At 40.7% G+C, this 16,105-nt stretch overlaps 1 protein-coding gene across 2 annotated transcripts; it reads left to right on the top strand.

Annotated features, from left to right (window-relative positions):
* Positions 1–463: 463 nt before the first annotated feature.
* Positions 464–15,349, top strand: CARD6 (caspase recruitment domain family member 6). 2 transcript variants are annotated; one of them, XM_015459075.3, is made up of 3 exons: positions 464–775; positions 2,371–2,916; positions 12,150–15,349. In XM_015459075.3, exons 1-3 carry the CDS (start codon positions 493–495, stop codon positions 14,423–14,425), a joined length of 3,105 nt encoding a protein of 1,034 aa, XP_015314561.1. In that variant the 5' UTR covers positions 464–492; the 3' UTR covers positions 14,426–15,349. The 2 variants fall into 2 exon arrangements, with proteins under 2 accessions (XP_015314561.1, NP_001179450.1); NM_001192521.1 differs by having other exon boundaries at positions 486–775; positions 2,368–2,916; positions 12,150–15,346.
* The last annotated feature ends 756 nt before the right edge of the window (positions 15,350–16,105 follow it).

Here is a 16,105-nt window from a genome sequence, read left to right as displayed (position 1 = left end):
TCTCATTATTTTTTAAGATAATTTCCTAGAAGTGGAATTGCTGCATTGAATGGTTTAATTTTTATTTTTATCTGTCACATTTATTTATTTATTGCTGCATATTGACAGATTTCTCTCCAAAAGGGTTAATCAATTCATAATCTTGATATTGCAGATAGAGTTCAGAGCAAGGAATCTGAAGTTCAAGAGGCTCTTCTCAGAGAAAGAGTTCTTGGAGGCTAAACCATATGAAACTGAGACAAGTCATCAAAAAAAAAAAAAAAAAACAGGTAAATAATCTATAAGGATCTGTGGGGGCTCATGGCTGGATTCCCCCAAACTGTTTGGCTTGTTTTTATCCACTCTCTCCAACACTAAGGGTCACTGACACGGTTAATCTTTGCCAAAACGCATTACTCTGCCTTTAAAAAAAAAAAAAAGCAAAACCAAACTTGTGTTTCTGCATTGAAACAGTTTCATAGTTCATTTCCTGGTCTGCAGAAAACAGGAACAATGGCTGCTGGGAGTGTTCCATCCCAGATCATAGAAAAAGAAAGAAAAAAGTTATTAGAAATCCTACAACAGGATCCTGATTGTATCTTAGATACGTTAACCTCTCGGAAGCTGATTTCTGAGGAAGAGTATGAGATTCTGGAGAATATTACAGATCCCCTGAAGAAAAGTCGGAAGCTGTTGATTTTGGTACAGAAAAAAGGAGAAGTGAGCTGTCAGCTTTTCCTCAACTGTTTGTTTAATACTTTTTCCCAGTCAGCTACCATTTGCAACTTAAATCAAGGTAGGTTAAATTTCTACACTTTTTGGGCTGAGAGGGAGGAGGCAGTTTTCCTGAAAAAAAAGAAAATGACTACCCTTTATTTTCATTTGTCATTCTCCTGGAGATAATTTTCAGTGAAATATGATAAAAGGGAAAAGTGTCCAAGATTTAAAAAGCAGGGAATGATGTATTTTATTGTTCTGGAGGATTTATAACTTTTTTGTTCAAATACAATCCAAAACCAGCAGTTGTTTTCTTGCTGGTATAAATGTCTTACTGTTCTGACAGTGACATCCAGAAATACTTATAATTGGAAAGAGACTACTGTTAGTGATACATTGGGACTTCTTTATCTAGTAAGTGAATTCATAGGTATTAACAACCTTAAGACCAAAAGCTGCATCTTTCACTTAGTATGGCCATTTTGAAAATAGAGGGAAAATAATTTTTGACACACATATGTGGTGTATTAGCAATTTCATTTTCTCTGTAAGAAGAATGTCAGCAGAATCCTCAATTTCTGGAGCAAGTCAAATGCTAATTTTTCAATGTTCAATGATAATTAGTGGCAAATAGGGAGCATTTAGGGCTTCCGTGGTAGCTCAGCTGGTAAAGAATCCGCCTGCAATGCAGGAGACCCTGGTTGATTCCTGGGTTGGAAAGATCCCCTGGAGAATGGATAGGCTACCCACTCCAGTATTCTTGGGTTTCCCTGGTGACTCAGATGATAAAGAATCTGCCTGCAGAGCAGGAGACCTGGGTTCCATCCCTGGGTTGCAAAGATTCCCTGGAGGACGGTATGGCAACCCACTCCAGTATTCTTACCTGGAGGACCTCCATGGACAGAGGAGCCTGGTGGGCTACAGTCCATGTGGTTGCAAAAAGTCAGACACAACTGAGCAACTAAGCACAGCACAGAGAGGCAGAGGCTAAGATAAAAATATTAATGCTAATGGTTTTTAATGTAGTACAGGACCCATATGCTTAGAGATATAGGTCTTAGCATTTCCAGGATTTATTCTAAATAGGAGCTACTCACTTCTTCATTAGAAATTATTAGGGTCAAATTTCATTAGCAATGACCCTAGAAAGTCTGAGCTGGTGTTGAAAGTGTTATTCACTCAGTCATTTCCAACTCTTTGCAACCTCATGGACTGCAGCACACCAGGCTCCTCTGTCCATGGGACTTTCCAGGCAGGAATACTGGAGTGGATTGCTGTTTCCTTCTCTAAAGGAACCTTCTAACCCAGGCTCGAGCTCAAATCTCCTGCATTGCAGGCAGATTCTTTACCATTTGAGCTACCAGGGAAGCCTGATTTTGGATTACAGTAAATCCACAAGTAAACAAAGGATTCAGGTTTTCTATTTCATCCACTTACCCTTTGAGTTTGCTGTGAAAGACTCAAACTTTTGAGCTGGGCAGGAGTGTGATCTGATATTTTTCAGTGGGAGAAAGAAAGTTCTGAGCTGACTTATTGCCATTTATGTATGTATTCCTATCATCTAATGAAATAGAGAGATGATGCTTTGAGGTCATGGAAACTCCCTAATATAACATCTGTTAATTTCGAGAGAGAAAATAAATATCTCTCAAACTTTCTTATTCTTTCCAGAAGTTTTGAAACATGAGTATATAGAGCCACCTCTACCGATAGGCACAAGCAAAGAAGATGTTTTCCTTTCTGGAGAGAAACAGCCTGAGAACCCTGAGATCACCACGTCCTTCAAAGAGAAAGAATGCATGGATTTAGAAACCTCTGAGTCTTTCACAGACAAGAAAACTAGTTATCAGGAAACTGCTTGGTCCTCAAAGGAAAATGAGAAGGAAGATAACACATCAAAATTCACATCGCCACAGTCAGTTGAGATCGTTGAGTACGAATTTCCAGCAACAATTGAGTATTTACAGGATGGACAGAGATATGAGGATCCAGACGATTCTTTATACTTAGAACAAGAGGACTATCTAGAATCTGTGGGGTACTCTGAAGAGGCAAACATCACCTTGGAAGAGGAGGCTTACAGTGACCCAGGAGGCCTCTATGATGACAGAGAGGATTCTGTGTACCTTGAAACCACGGAGTTCTCTGATGAAGAACAGCATTATGAGGATCCAGAAACTGGCATGTCATTGGAGGAGGAAGAGGAGAAAAGTATGGAAGGTATGGGAATCGTGTGTGTAGAGTTACTTAGGCAAAAACTTAAATCTTGATTGCAGTATCATAACAAGGAGGGGACTGAGGAAGGGCACCACATGAAAGCAGAAAAGCAGCTCCTCAGAAATTCCTTGGACTTCTCTAACTTGGAGTTTCCTCAGAGGTGGGTGTTGACAGGGAGGAAAACCCAGGACCTAGAAATAGTGGACAGTATGTGCATATGTGTGAAGTTCCTTCAATCGTGTCCAGCTCTTTGCAACCCCATGGACTGTAGCCTGCCAGGCTCCTCTATCCATGGGGATTCTCCAGGTAAGAGTACTGGAGTGGGTTGCCATGCCCTTCTCCAAGTGGACAGTATAGATAAAGTAAGTATTGACTATGAACTTTTAGGCTTCTGCAGTCACCTCCATCACACATATAACAAGTTGCTAACCACTAATTTTAGCTGTTGCCTTCTGTACCTCAGATTAAGTCTGTTAAATTATTTTAGAACCTTTGTGACCAATAGAATATGGGGATTATAGACCTAAATATTAAAGCAGAAACAGGAGAGGAATTTGTGGTAAATGGATAAGGTCCCAAAATAATGCTTGTCTTGAGCTATCCAAATATTGCCATTTCAATGAGGAAGATTATACCAGTACCTTGAATTTGAATATTTCTTAATGAAAATTAAAAATAGGAGAAATGCTTAATTCAGAGAGATATTGTCTGGGAAAATAAACACCACCAAGTTCTGAATATAGAAGGGGAAGGTAACTACCAACTCACATTCAGCCCAAATCCATAATCCAATTATGGGTCAGAAAAGAGTAATTTCCTCCTCTGCACACCTTGACCTGGTTACTAGGATGCTGTAACAGAGTGGCACCACAAACTTGGTAGCTTAAACAATCAGTTCAGTTCAGTCATTCAGTCGTGTCTGACTCTTTGCAACCCCATGTACTGCTTCCTATCAGGCTTCCCTGTCCATCACCAACTCCCAGAGCTTGCTCAAACTCATGTCCATGATGCCATCCAACCATCTCATCCTCTGTTGTCCCTTCCTCCTCCTGCCTTTAATCTTTGCCAGCATCAGGGTCTTTTCCAGTGAGTCAGTTCTTCACATCAGGTAGCCAAAGTATTGGAGCTTCAGCTTCAGCATCAGTCCTTCCAATGAATATTCAGGACTGATTTCCTTTTGGATTGACTGGTTGTTATTTCCTTGCAGTCCAAGGGACTCTCAAGAGTCTTCTCCAACACCACAGTTTAAAAGCATCAGTTCTTCAGCTCTCAGCTTTCTTTATGGTCCAACTGTCACATCCATACATGACTACTGGAAAAACCATAGCCTTGACTAGATGGACCTTTTTTGGCAAAGTAATGTCTCTGCTTTTTAATATGCTGTCTAGGTTGGTCATAACTTTTCTTCCAAGGAGCAAGCATCTTTTAATTTCATGGCTGCAAGAAAAAAAAAACAATAGAAATATGTTGTCTCACAGTTTGCAGGCTGGAAGTCTGGAGGTGTATATAGTGTTGGTTCCTTCCGAAGGCTGTAGAAAGAATCTGTTCCTAGCTTCTGGTAGTTTGCTGGAAATCTTTAGAATTCTCTGGCTTGTGGAAGCACTCTACCTCCCATCCCCTACAATCTGCCTTTATCTTCACGTGGTTGTCTTACTGGGTTCATGTCTCTGTGTTCACATTTCCCCTTTTTCTTTTGTTTTTTGGCCGCAGCATGCAGTTTGCCGGGTCCTATTAATAGTTCCCTGTGCTGCAGTCCATGGGGTCGCAAAGAGTTGGACATGACTGAATGACTGAACTGAACTGAACTGACCAGGGATGGAACCCAAGCCCCCTGCAGGAGAAGCTCAAAATCCCAACCACTGGAACACCAAGGAATTCCCAAATTTTCTTATTTTATAAGGGTAACAGTCACAGGACCAGGGCTCACTGTAATGACCTCATCTTAACCAACTATATATCTACAATGACTCCATTTCTAAATACCACTACATTCTGAGATACTGGGTCTTAGAATTTCAACCTATGAATTTGAGGGGTATATAATTCAACCTATAACACAACTCTTGTCCTACTCCCTATACCTTCCCGATTCATAGTTGCTTTTAGACCTCATTCTTAATTTTTTAAATATATTACAATAGTTACATAGGGTTGAATTACTTTTTCATTGCATACCATCAGCATTACTCTGCAACCGCCTCCTTTTTTTAATCTATTTGACTTTTTTCTCTATTCCTTATGCACCTTCTTCCATAGGTAACATTCCAATATTATATGTTTCTTGCATGATACTGTTTTGTTTTTTGTTTTGCATGTTTTTTTCTGTATTATTTATTTGCCATAATAAATTAATAGGCACCTCAAAATTAGGGTCACTTAAATCAGTAAGAGTGTATAATTTTTATATGTCTGTAGTTGGCAGGCATTCTTCTGGTCTTCTCTGGGTTTACTTCTGTATCGGTGGTCAGCAAGCTATTGGCTCATTTCTCATCTTCTAGCAAGCTGTGCATGCATGGTCAGTTGATTCAGTTGACTTTCTGCAACCCCATGGACTGTAGACCACCAGGCTCCTCTACCCATGGGGTTCTCCAGGCAAGAATATTGGAGTGGATTGCCATGCCCTCTAACAAGCTAGTCTGAGCTAACTCTCAGACTATGTCAGGCATATTCTTATAGTGAGAGCAGAGGAGTCAGAGAGACAGAGACAGAGTCCTGAAGGCATTTTGAGGCTTAGACTCAGAACTATCATGCCATCTGTATGATAGATTTCCTAGGGCCGCCACAGTAAGATAATACAAAAAGGTGGCTTAGAACAATGGGAAATATATTGTTTTACAGACATGGAGGTGGAGACTGAAACCAAGGTGTTGGCAGGGTTATACTCTTTTTGAAGACATTAGGGAAGGACCTGTTCCAGTTCTCTCTCCCAGCTTCCAGTAGCCTCTGGAATTCTCTGCCTTGAAGACTATCTTCTCTCTGGTGTCTTCAAGTCATTTCCTTTGGTGCATGTGTGTGTTTTCAAATTTCTTCTTTTAATTAGGACACTGATCAAATTGCATTAGGGCCCACCTTAATAACCTCATTTTAAGTTGATGACCTCTGTAATGACCCTATTCACAAGTAAGGCCACATTCTGAAGTACTGGGAGGATTAGCATCTTTTTGTAGGGGATACAATTCAATCCATAACACTGTTTGACTTCTGCCACATTCTGTTGGCAAAAGCAAGTCTCAAAGCTTTAAGGGTTGGGGAAGAATAGGCTGCATCTCTTGCAAAGTAATATTACAAAAGGTGTGGATACCAGAAAGTCATTGTGTCTTAGTCGCTCAGTCGTGTCCGACTCGTTGCAACCCCATGGACTGTAGCCTGCCAGGCTCCTCTGTCCATAGAATTCTCCAGGCAAGAATACTGGACTGGATTACCGTGCCCTCCTCCAGGGGGTATTCCTGACCCAGGGATCAAACCTGGTTTTCCTGCTTTGCAGGCAGATTCTTTACCATCTGAGCCACCAGGGAAACCCAGGAAAGCCATTACTTGGGGCTAGTTTTGCAACCAATCTAACACTTGTTGACTAAAGAAAGATGTGCAACATGAGAGTTGCAAATTAAGTTTTATTTGAGTTAAAATGAGGACTGCAGTAGGGTAGACAGCACTTCAGATAGCTCTGAGAAACTGCTCCAAAGGAGTAGTGGGGGAAGGTCAATATATATGATTTTTGGTGAAGGAGGATATCACACAATCAAGCATTTATTTTACAAAAGGTTTTCTGCTAGCCACCAGGAGCTGATGTCACCATGAAGGGACTGAGTGCTTTTCTGGATATGAGAAAGTGTTAGGATTGGGATCATGAAATCAGTTCCTGAAAATATCTAACCATCTCAAGGCCTGTTCCACCAGTTTTCCTGCAGCAACAAAATGCCACATTCTCCACCCTGAACCCCCTTCAGGGCATGTTGAAGGTCAATAGCTGCAGCAGCACAGGACTCAGTCTCCAAAGAGGCAGATGGAAAATGCCCTTGGCAAGTGCCAATTTGTATTTGACATAGCCTTAGGAAAACAGGTCAAGAAAAGTTTCAATAATAATGCAGTTATGACTGTATATAATTCTAACGGTTTCCAATCCACTCTAGTTGACTGCAGGATAAAAAAAAATTTTTAATAAAAATTTATGGCTATGCTCTCTTTCCTCTGTAACATTTGTCTATGCAGCTGAGAACTGGACGGGGTGGGGGAGGGGTGGGGTGGTGGAAATCAAATACATCTGATTCAAAAGAGAAGGATAGTAATGCTTTTTGTCATGTTAAATTTTAGGCCACTTTCTTCCCACCCCTCCCCACCCCATCACTGCATCTCAAATTGAAGTCTTAGGAAGACTTAAGGCAATGCCTGTGTACTCTGCAATGTATAGAGTCAATTCGGATATAGGTTATATAATCAACTCTTTTCCTGGTAGGCTACAGTCCATGGGGTCGCAAAGAGTCAGACACGACTGAGCAACTGCACTTTCACTTTCCCTTCTAGTTTATACTATTTGGGATCAGTCAATGATCAAACCCAGGTCTCTTATGTCTCCTGCATTGGCAGGTGGGTGCTTTATCACTAGCACCACCAGGGGAAGTCCAGGAACCCATAAATTTATCATTTTCTCTGCTCTTTCTTCTTCCTGAAGATTCAAGTTTTTGTTTGCTGTTATTCCCTGTTAGCCTGAAGAATTTTATTTATTTTTTGTTTATTGAAACATGTCTTCATTTTGCCTTCAATCCAGAAGAATATTTTTCCTGTAAGGAATTTTAGACTGGTGCCTTTTTGCCTTCAGAAATGATCGATTATCATTTCTGTCATTTGGCTTCCATTCTTTCTGATGCTCAGTTTCCTTCAATTCAGTCGCTCAGTTGTGTCTGAATCTTTGTGACCCAATGAACCGCAGTACGCCAGGCTTCCCTGTCCGTCACCAACTCCCGGAGTCCACCCAAACCCATGTCCATCGTGTTGGTGATGCCATCCAACCATCTCATCCTCTGTTGTCCCCTTCTCCTCCTGCCCTCAATCTTTCTCAGGGTCTTTTCAAATGAGTCAGCTCTCCACATTAGGTGGCCAAAGTATCGGACTTTTGGCTTCAACATCAGTCCCTCCAATGAACACCCAGGACTGATCTCCTTTAGGATGGACTGGTTGGATCTCCTTGCAGTCCAAGGGACTCTCAAGAGTCTTCTCCAACACCACGGTTCAAAAGCATCAATTATTCTGCACTCAGCTTTCTTTATAGTCCAACTGTCACATCCGTACATGACCACTGGGAAAACCATAGCCTTGAGTAGACGGACTTTTGTTGGCAAAGTAATGTCTCTGCTTTTTAATATGCTGTCTAGATTGGTCATAACATTCCTTCCAAGGAGCAAATGTCTTTTAATTTCATGGCTGCAATCACCATCCGCAGTGATTTTGGAGCTCCCAAAAATAAAGTCTGACACTGTTTCCACTGTTTCCCTATCTATTTCCCATGAAGTGATGGGACCAGATGCCATGATCTTCATTTTCTGAACGTTGAACTTTAAGCCAACTTTTTCACTCTCTTCTTTCACTTTCATCAAGAGGCTCTTTAGTTCTTCACTTTCTGCCATTAGGGTAGTGTCATCTTCATATCTGAGGTTATTGATATTTCTCCTGGCAATCTTGATTCCAGCTTGTGCTTCCTCCAGCCCAGCATTTCTCATGATGTACTCTGCATATAAGTTAAATAAGCAGGGTGACAAAATACAGCCTTGACGTACTCCTTTTCCTATTTGGAACCAGTCTGTTGTTCCATGTCCAGTTCTGTTGCTTCCTGACCTGTATACAGGTTTATCAAGAGGCAGATCAGGTGGTCTGGTATTCCCATCTCTTTCAGAATTTCCCATAGTTTATTGTGATGCATGCAGTCAAAGGCTTTGGCATAGTCAGTAAAGCAGAAATAGAGTTTTTCTGGAACTCTCTTGCTTTTTCGATGATCCAGCGGATGTTGGCAATTTGATCTCTGGTTCCTCTGCCTTTTCTAAAACCAGCTTGAACATCTGGAAGTTCATGGTTCATATATTGTTGAAGCCTGGCTTGGAGAATTTTGAGCATTACTTTACTAGCATGTGAGATGAGTGCAATTGTTGTCATTTTATCATTGTTCCCTCTTGCGTTGTGCTATTTTTCTTCTGGTTGATTTCAAGACGTTTTCCTTAAAATGTTTTCTGTGATTAACTCTGATGTGTCTAGGTGCGATTCTCTTTGTTTTCATCTTATGTAGGATTTATGAATCTCTAAATTTGGAATTTCCCCTCCCCCAAATTTGGAAAATTTTAAGCTGTTATTTATCCAAATATTTTTTGTCCCACTTGTTCCCCTTCTCTTTTTGAGATTCCAAGTACATGTATGTTAGAGTTTCTGATGTTTTTTCCAAGGTCCCTGAGGCTCTGTTCATTTTTTAAAAAGTATTTTTTATCCTTATTCTTTAGATTGGATCATTTCTATTACTATATCTCTAAGTACACTGAATTTTTCTTTTGTCATTTCCAGTCTTTTTAAAAGTCTATATACTTATTTTTGAAAAAATTCAGATATTACGCTTTTTAGTTCAAGAATTTAAATTTTTAAATGCTTTCTTCTTTTTTCCTGGTAATTTCTACTAAATTATTCATTATGGGTTTATATTATTGTAAATTCTTGAAAATAGTTAAGATAGCTACTTTTAAAATTCTTATTTTCTATGTCCAATATTTGGGTCATCTTGGAGTGGGTCTCCATTGATCAACTGTGGGATTGAAATGAAAAACTCTGTCTCGTTTCAGTGGGTGGCAGCTAAAATCTCCAATCATTTCTTTTTGCCTTACCTGGGCTATTTTCATGAATTTTTAATTTGCAAAAATGGTACTGGCTTCTAGAAATTATTGCTTCTTAATTTTTCATTCATCTCTGTGCTTGTTAGACATGTCACTGTACTATTCCACAGTAGCCTGATATTACCTTGTCAACATTTGGCATCTGGCTTGGGCTGTGTGGGTACCAATTTCTGTGCTGAAGAAACAGAGGATGGTTGTCCTAAGGAAAAGCAGGGGGTAGGCAGGGGAGAGGCAAGAGCAGAACTTATATGTTTTCTGCAATCCCTCTTCTTACTTCTCTCTGCCTCCTCTGGGGATCCTTCATGCTGGCCTCAACTCCTCCCTTACCTTCTTACCCATCAGATGCACCAGTTCAAGCAACTTTCAGACTGTTGAAGGATTTCTTAGAGTTCCTTTTGTTAATTCTTGAAACCTACACTTTCTCTCATGTCTACTGTTTCTTCTAGGCTACTTTTACAAGGGATCCAAGAAGCTTATGCTATGTTACTATCCATCAGGAGCAGAAAATGCTCTCTGATTTTCTTTCTCTACTTAGCACTATCTCTGTCCTCTCAATAAGCGGCTAGAATATAAATTGGAAAAGGACATCAGGAAAAATTATATAGACCATGTAAATTCTGAGAAGACAAAATCTTCCATTTCTCCAAAGTTTACCAAAAGTTAACATTTAATAAATAAATCAGTATCTACCTGGAGAGTTCCTTATACATATGTATAAAGAAGAATTAACAGGTTTTTTCATTACTGCATATGAACATAGCCCAAAAATTCAAAAACCTGAATGATCATCAGTAGACAATGGTTAAATAAATAGTGGTTCTTCCAAACCATTAAGTACAATGGATTCATAAAATGAATTAAGTAGTTCTGTGTATATACTTACTTGGAAGAATTTGCAAGGAATACCACTGAGTGAAAAGAAGTTGAAAAATCATTTGGTATAAGATCATTTATAGAATAAAATAGCATCCATTATACCAAACTGTGTACTTCTACATATGCAAGTACATATACATATGTACGTCTACATATGTACTTCTGCATATGTATTGAAAAAGGAAGAGAAGGAAACATACCACACCATATAGACATATCTCTTGGAAAGTAGACTTGGCAGGGTGATGAAACAGTACTTTCACTTTACTTGTTTCATCTTTTTAAAAAATTCAAGTTGGAGGATAATTGCTTTACCATATTGTGTTGGTTTCTACCATACATCTACAGGAATGAGCCATACATGTACATATGTCCCCTCCCTTTTGAACCACCCTTCCATCTCCCACACCATTCCATCCCTCCTCCATCAACAGATTAATGAATAAAGAAGTTGTGGAACATATATATAATGGAATATTCAGTTTAGTTCAGTTCAGTCACTCAGTCATGTCTGACTCTTTGCAACCCCATGAATCGCAGCATGCCAGGCCTCCCTGTCCATCACCAACTCCCGGAGTTTACCCAAACTCATGTCCATTGAGTCGGTGATGCCATCCAGCCATCTCATCCTCTGTCATCCCCTTCTCCTCCTGCCCCCAATCACTCCCAGCATCAGGGTCTTTTCCAATGAGTCAACTCTTTGCATGAGGTTGCCAAAATATTGGAGTTTCAGCTTCAGCATCAGTCCTTCCAATGAACACCCGGGACGGATCTCCTTTAGGATGGACTGGTTAGATCTCTTTGCAGTCCTAGGGACTCTCAAGAGTCTTCTCCAACACCACAGTTTAAAAGCATCAATTCTTTGGTGCTCAGCTTTCTTCACAGTCCAACTCTCACATCCACACATGACCATTGGAAAGACCACAGACTTGACTAGACAGACCTTTGTTGGCAAAGTAATGTCTCTGCTTTTGAATATGCTATCTAGGTTGGTCATAACTTTCCTTCCAAGGAGTAAGCGTCTTTTAATTTCATGGTTGCAATCACCATCTGCAGTGATTTTGGAGCCCCCCAAAATAAAGTCTGACACTGTTTCCACTGTTTCCCCATCTATTTCCCATGAAGTGATGGGACCAGATGCCATGATCTTAGTTTTCTGAATGTTGAGCTTTAAGCCAACTTTTTCACTCTCCTCTTTCACTTTCATCAAGAGGCTCTTTAGTTCTTCACTTTCTGGCATTAGAGTAGTGTCATCTTCATATTTGAGGTTATTGATATTTCTCCTGGCAATCTTGATTCCAGCTTGTGCTTCCTCCAGCCCAGCGTTTCTCATGATGTACTTTGCATATTACTCAACCACAAAAAGAACAGAAAGATGGTGGACCATCTTTTCTTTTTTCCAAAGAAAATATCAATTACTTAATTTTAAAAGTCAGTGAAGGAAGCTTAGATGCTGAGCATGACATTCACTGACTATATCTTTTCTTCCTACAGAAAGAAAAAATGTGTTTAAAGATGTCCTGTCCTGTTTGAACCTGGACACAAGCAGAAAGATTCTGCCAGACTTTGTGAAACAATTCTCCTTAGACCGAGGATGTACGTGGGTGCCTGAGACGCCAAGTGACTTGGCTTGGAACTTCCTGATGAAAGTTCAAGCACTGGATGTGACAGCCAGAGATTCAGTCCTCAGACCCAAGGTTCTGGGTGAAGAGAGCAAAGGGGAATTGCTGACTGGAGTAGAGAACTTGGAAATTAAAGAAACAGAAACCATTAATCCCCTGGATGTCCTTTGCGCCTCTTTGCTGTCTTCAGACAGCTCTTTGCAACGTGAAGTCATGTCAAACATGTATCATTGCCGGTTTGCTCTTCCCCTGCTACTGCCAGATGCAGAAAACAACAGAAGCATTTTAATGCTAGGGGCCATGAAGGACATTTTGAAGGAGCAGTCAACACAGTCTTCAGGAGGGCCTACAGGGGATACAGAAAAGTTTCTGACTCTCATGAAGATGCCTGTCATCTCTTTTGTGCGTCTAGGATACTGTAGCTTTTCCAAGTCCAGAATCCTCAATGCCCTGCTCAGCCCTGCCCATCTGAAGTCACACAAAATCTTTCTTCATCAGGACTTGCCTGTTCAGGTGCTTCCCCGGCAGATCTCTGATGGCCTGGTTGAGATAACATGGTGTTTTCCTGATAGCAGCAGTTTAAGTGAAAGCCCCAGTTTCCCCCAGAAGCCTGTTGCTGTGGCCAACCTTCGTGGAGATCTAGAAAGTTTTTGGACACAGTTTGGTTTCTTAATGGAGGTTTCCTCAGCTGTGTTTTTTTTAACTGACTGCCTAGGTGAGAAGGAATGGGACTTGCTAATGTTTTTAGGAGAAGCTGCCATTGAAAGATGCTACTTTGTGCTCAGTCCCCAGGCCAGGGAGAGTGAAGAGGCTCAGGTTTTCCAGAGGGTCCTGAAGTTGAAGCCATCACAACTACTGTTTTGGGAGGAGGAGGAAGTAGGGCAGAGAGGAGGGAACATGGAGGGTCTTCAAGCTGCCCTCCAAGAAGTGATGTCCTCTTCACTCAAATGTGTGTCTGTGGAAGACATGGCCCCCCTGGCCAGAGAGTTAGGGATACAGGTAGACCAAGACTTTGAGAACATTCAGGGGATTCAAGTTTCCCCTAGTGAAAACTTGGCTGGAGCAGCTGAAGATGAGGGATCACAAAGACACAGTCAGCGAAAAAACTCATCTGAAAGCCCTGCTAAGATGTCTGAGACTAGTTGTCAGATCAACCAAAATCGTCAGAATTTCCATCTCACCCCAGTATTCATGCCTCCTCTGAGAAACTTCCATCCTTTACCAGCCAGAATTGGAGGTAACTTTAACCATGTTTCTTTGAAAGCCCCTTGGGCTATGGGCTCCCGCTTCTGGTTACAGCAGAGGCCTAAGAGGTTCCATCCTTTGCCCTTTCAGAATACAAGGGCACATAGTCCAGGCAAACGTTTTGGAATTCAATATTTCCAGCCCCAGAGATTTTATTCAGGTGAAACATTTATGAGATTTTCAGGAACTCCTTGGAGACATCACATGGGTAGAACTTTTGGGAGACCACCAAGACCCATGTCTCAGCATATACCGGCCTGGCCTCAGAGACCACAGACAATAGGAACCCTTGAAAGGTCTGGGAAAGAGGACTCCCAGGTAGGTCACCTCCATTCCCTGGGTTCATGGCCAGGAGGAGCAGTTGGGAAGCCTGGGCAAGTCAGTGCCAGGGGAACAAAGCCAACAGAGACAGTGAGAACATCCATGAGAACAAAACCCCATATTGAAAATCCTCATCATCAAGCCTTTCAAGCAGCAGGAGCCACACAAAAACCAAGAAGGACTGCCCCTCAGCAAGGAGCTAAGCTGAAGACACAAGGTGGGCCTTCAAATCCATCTTTCCAAATGGGATTCCATCCTATGTCCTACAGCATGTATTTGCCCAGCTCTCAATTCAGACCTAATCAGCACAAGTCACCCCAGGTCAAACAGTCCCAGCACAAACCCTCCCAACCTGTGCCCTTTCAACCCAAACCCACTCAAACCAAGCCCACTCAGCACCAGGCCCCCCGAGCTGAAAGTTCGCCATCCAAATCCACTCAGCCCAAGCCATGCCAGCCCCAGTCCTCCCAATCTAAACCTTTTCAGCCCAAACCCACTCAACCCAAGTCATCTCATACTGGTCCTTCACAGGCTAAGGCATATTGCCCAAGACCAGGGCCCAAGAGGGGAGGGAAGCATTAAAATGTTTACACTAGGGACCTATGCAATGTATCCTTTGCCCAGGCCTTTCCTATTGTATATAGGGTAGCCTGGAGGAGAGTGGCAGTGATGGTAAAAATGTACTATCATTAGCATGACACAGGAAACAAGATATACACAGCACAACTGGATATTATAAAAATATCTGTGAGAATTATGGCCCTACAGAAAAGGGAAAAATATGAAAAGAATAAAAAATAGAATCAAGCAGTAAATAATAAATTGAATACAATCTTGAATATTTGGTAATATATAACTTGAACCCCTGGTAGCTTAGCTGGTAAAGAATTCAGACCCTGGTTCAATTTCTGGGTCAGGAAGAGCCCCTGGAGAAGGGATAGGTACCTACTCTAGTATTCTTGGGCTTCCCTGGTGGCTTAGACGGTAAAGAATCTGCCTACAATGCAGGAGACCTGTGTTCAATCCCTGGGTTGGGAAGACCCCCTCGAGGACAGCATGGCAACCCACTCCAGTATTCCTGCCTGGAGAATCCCCATGGACAGAGGAGCCTGGCAGACTACAGTCCATGGGGTTGCAAAGAGTCAGACATGACTAAGCGATTAAGCACGCACAACTTAACCTAGGGCATAGAGGCTATAAAACTATTTCACTTGTTTTCACAAGTAAGGATGAAGACTTTAATTTCAAGGTGATCATAAAATAGGGCTCAAATAGCCTCAGTGTTGCAGGAAAAATTTTCCTAGATGTTGGCTGCTCTAGGGATGTTTTGGTCAAAAATTTTATGTTTGATATCAGTCACTAAGCAGATAACCCTGTTTGTTTGGAATTTTTAAATCAACTTGCTTGCAGTAATAGCCCCAGATTGCTTGGATGATAAAGCTTATTTGCCCCTTATGTATAGAAATAACGAACTGACAACCAATAAAGTTAATTATTTTGCCTAAACTTTTGGAGTGATTGTGTATGTTTCATATTTTAAATATTTAATATCTGTCATAGTTAAGATAATTTGACTAATTTGAGGATCTGATATATTAGCCTCATGACTCCAACTTAAAATGTAAAACTGAATTTTTAATTTTAGAGTTGTGATTTTATTAAATTGAAAAGCTTAAGATAGGTTTACAAAGTCTGTAAAAAGCACTGAAATGTATAAGAGAACTTAAGAGTTGCAGAATTTTCAACTTTAATTTATTAGATTCATCATTGTCTAAACATTAAACATTGTCTTAACCTAAACATTAGGTTAAGTTCTACTAGTTAGAAGCATTAAGTAGAAGGAATATTAAATTTAAAATATTTAATTGCAGTGCCATGGATTGACCTAGAGATTGTCATACTGAGTGAAGTAAGGGCACAGAAAGACAAATATATGATTCCTGTTATATGTGAAATCTAAAAAAAGAGTACAAATGAACTTAGTTACAAAACAGTAAGAGTCACAGATGTAGAAAACAAAGTTAGTTATCAGGGGATGAGGGGGGAATAAATTGGGAAATTGGGATTGACATATACATATTACTATGTGTAAAATAAATAACTAACAAGAACCTGTTGTATAGTACAAGGAACTCTCAATACGCTGTAATAGTCTATATGGGAAAATAATCTAAAATAAGTGAATATATGTATATGTGTAACTGATCCACTTTGCTGCATGCCTGAAACTAACACAGCACTGTGGATTAACTATATCCTAAT

The sequence above is a fragment of the Bos taurus genome, chromosome 20, assembly GCF_002263795.3.
Source record: "Bos taurus isolate L1 Dominette 01449 registration number 42190680 breed Hereford chromosome 20, ARS-UCD2.0, whole genome shotgun sequence".
In the NCBI taxonomy this organism is placed as follows: Eukaryota; Metazoa; Chordata; class Mammalia; order Artiodactyla; family Bovidae; genus Bos; species Bos taurus.
The sequence above is the reverse complement of the archived record's forward strand: the minus strand, read 5'-3'. Positions and strand labels throughout refer to the sequence as shown.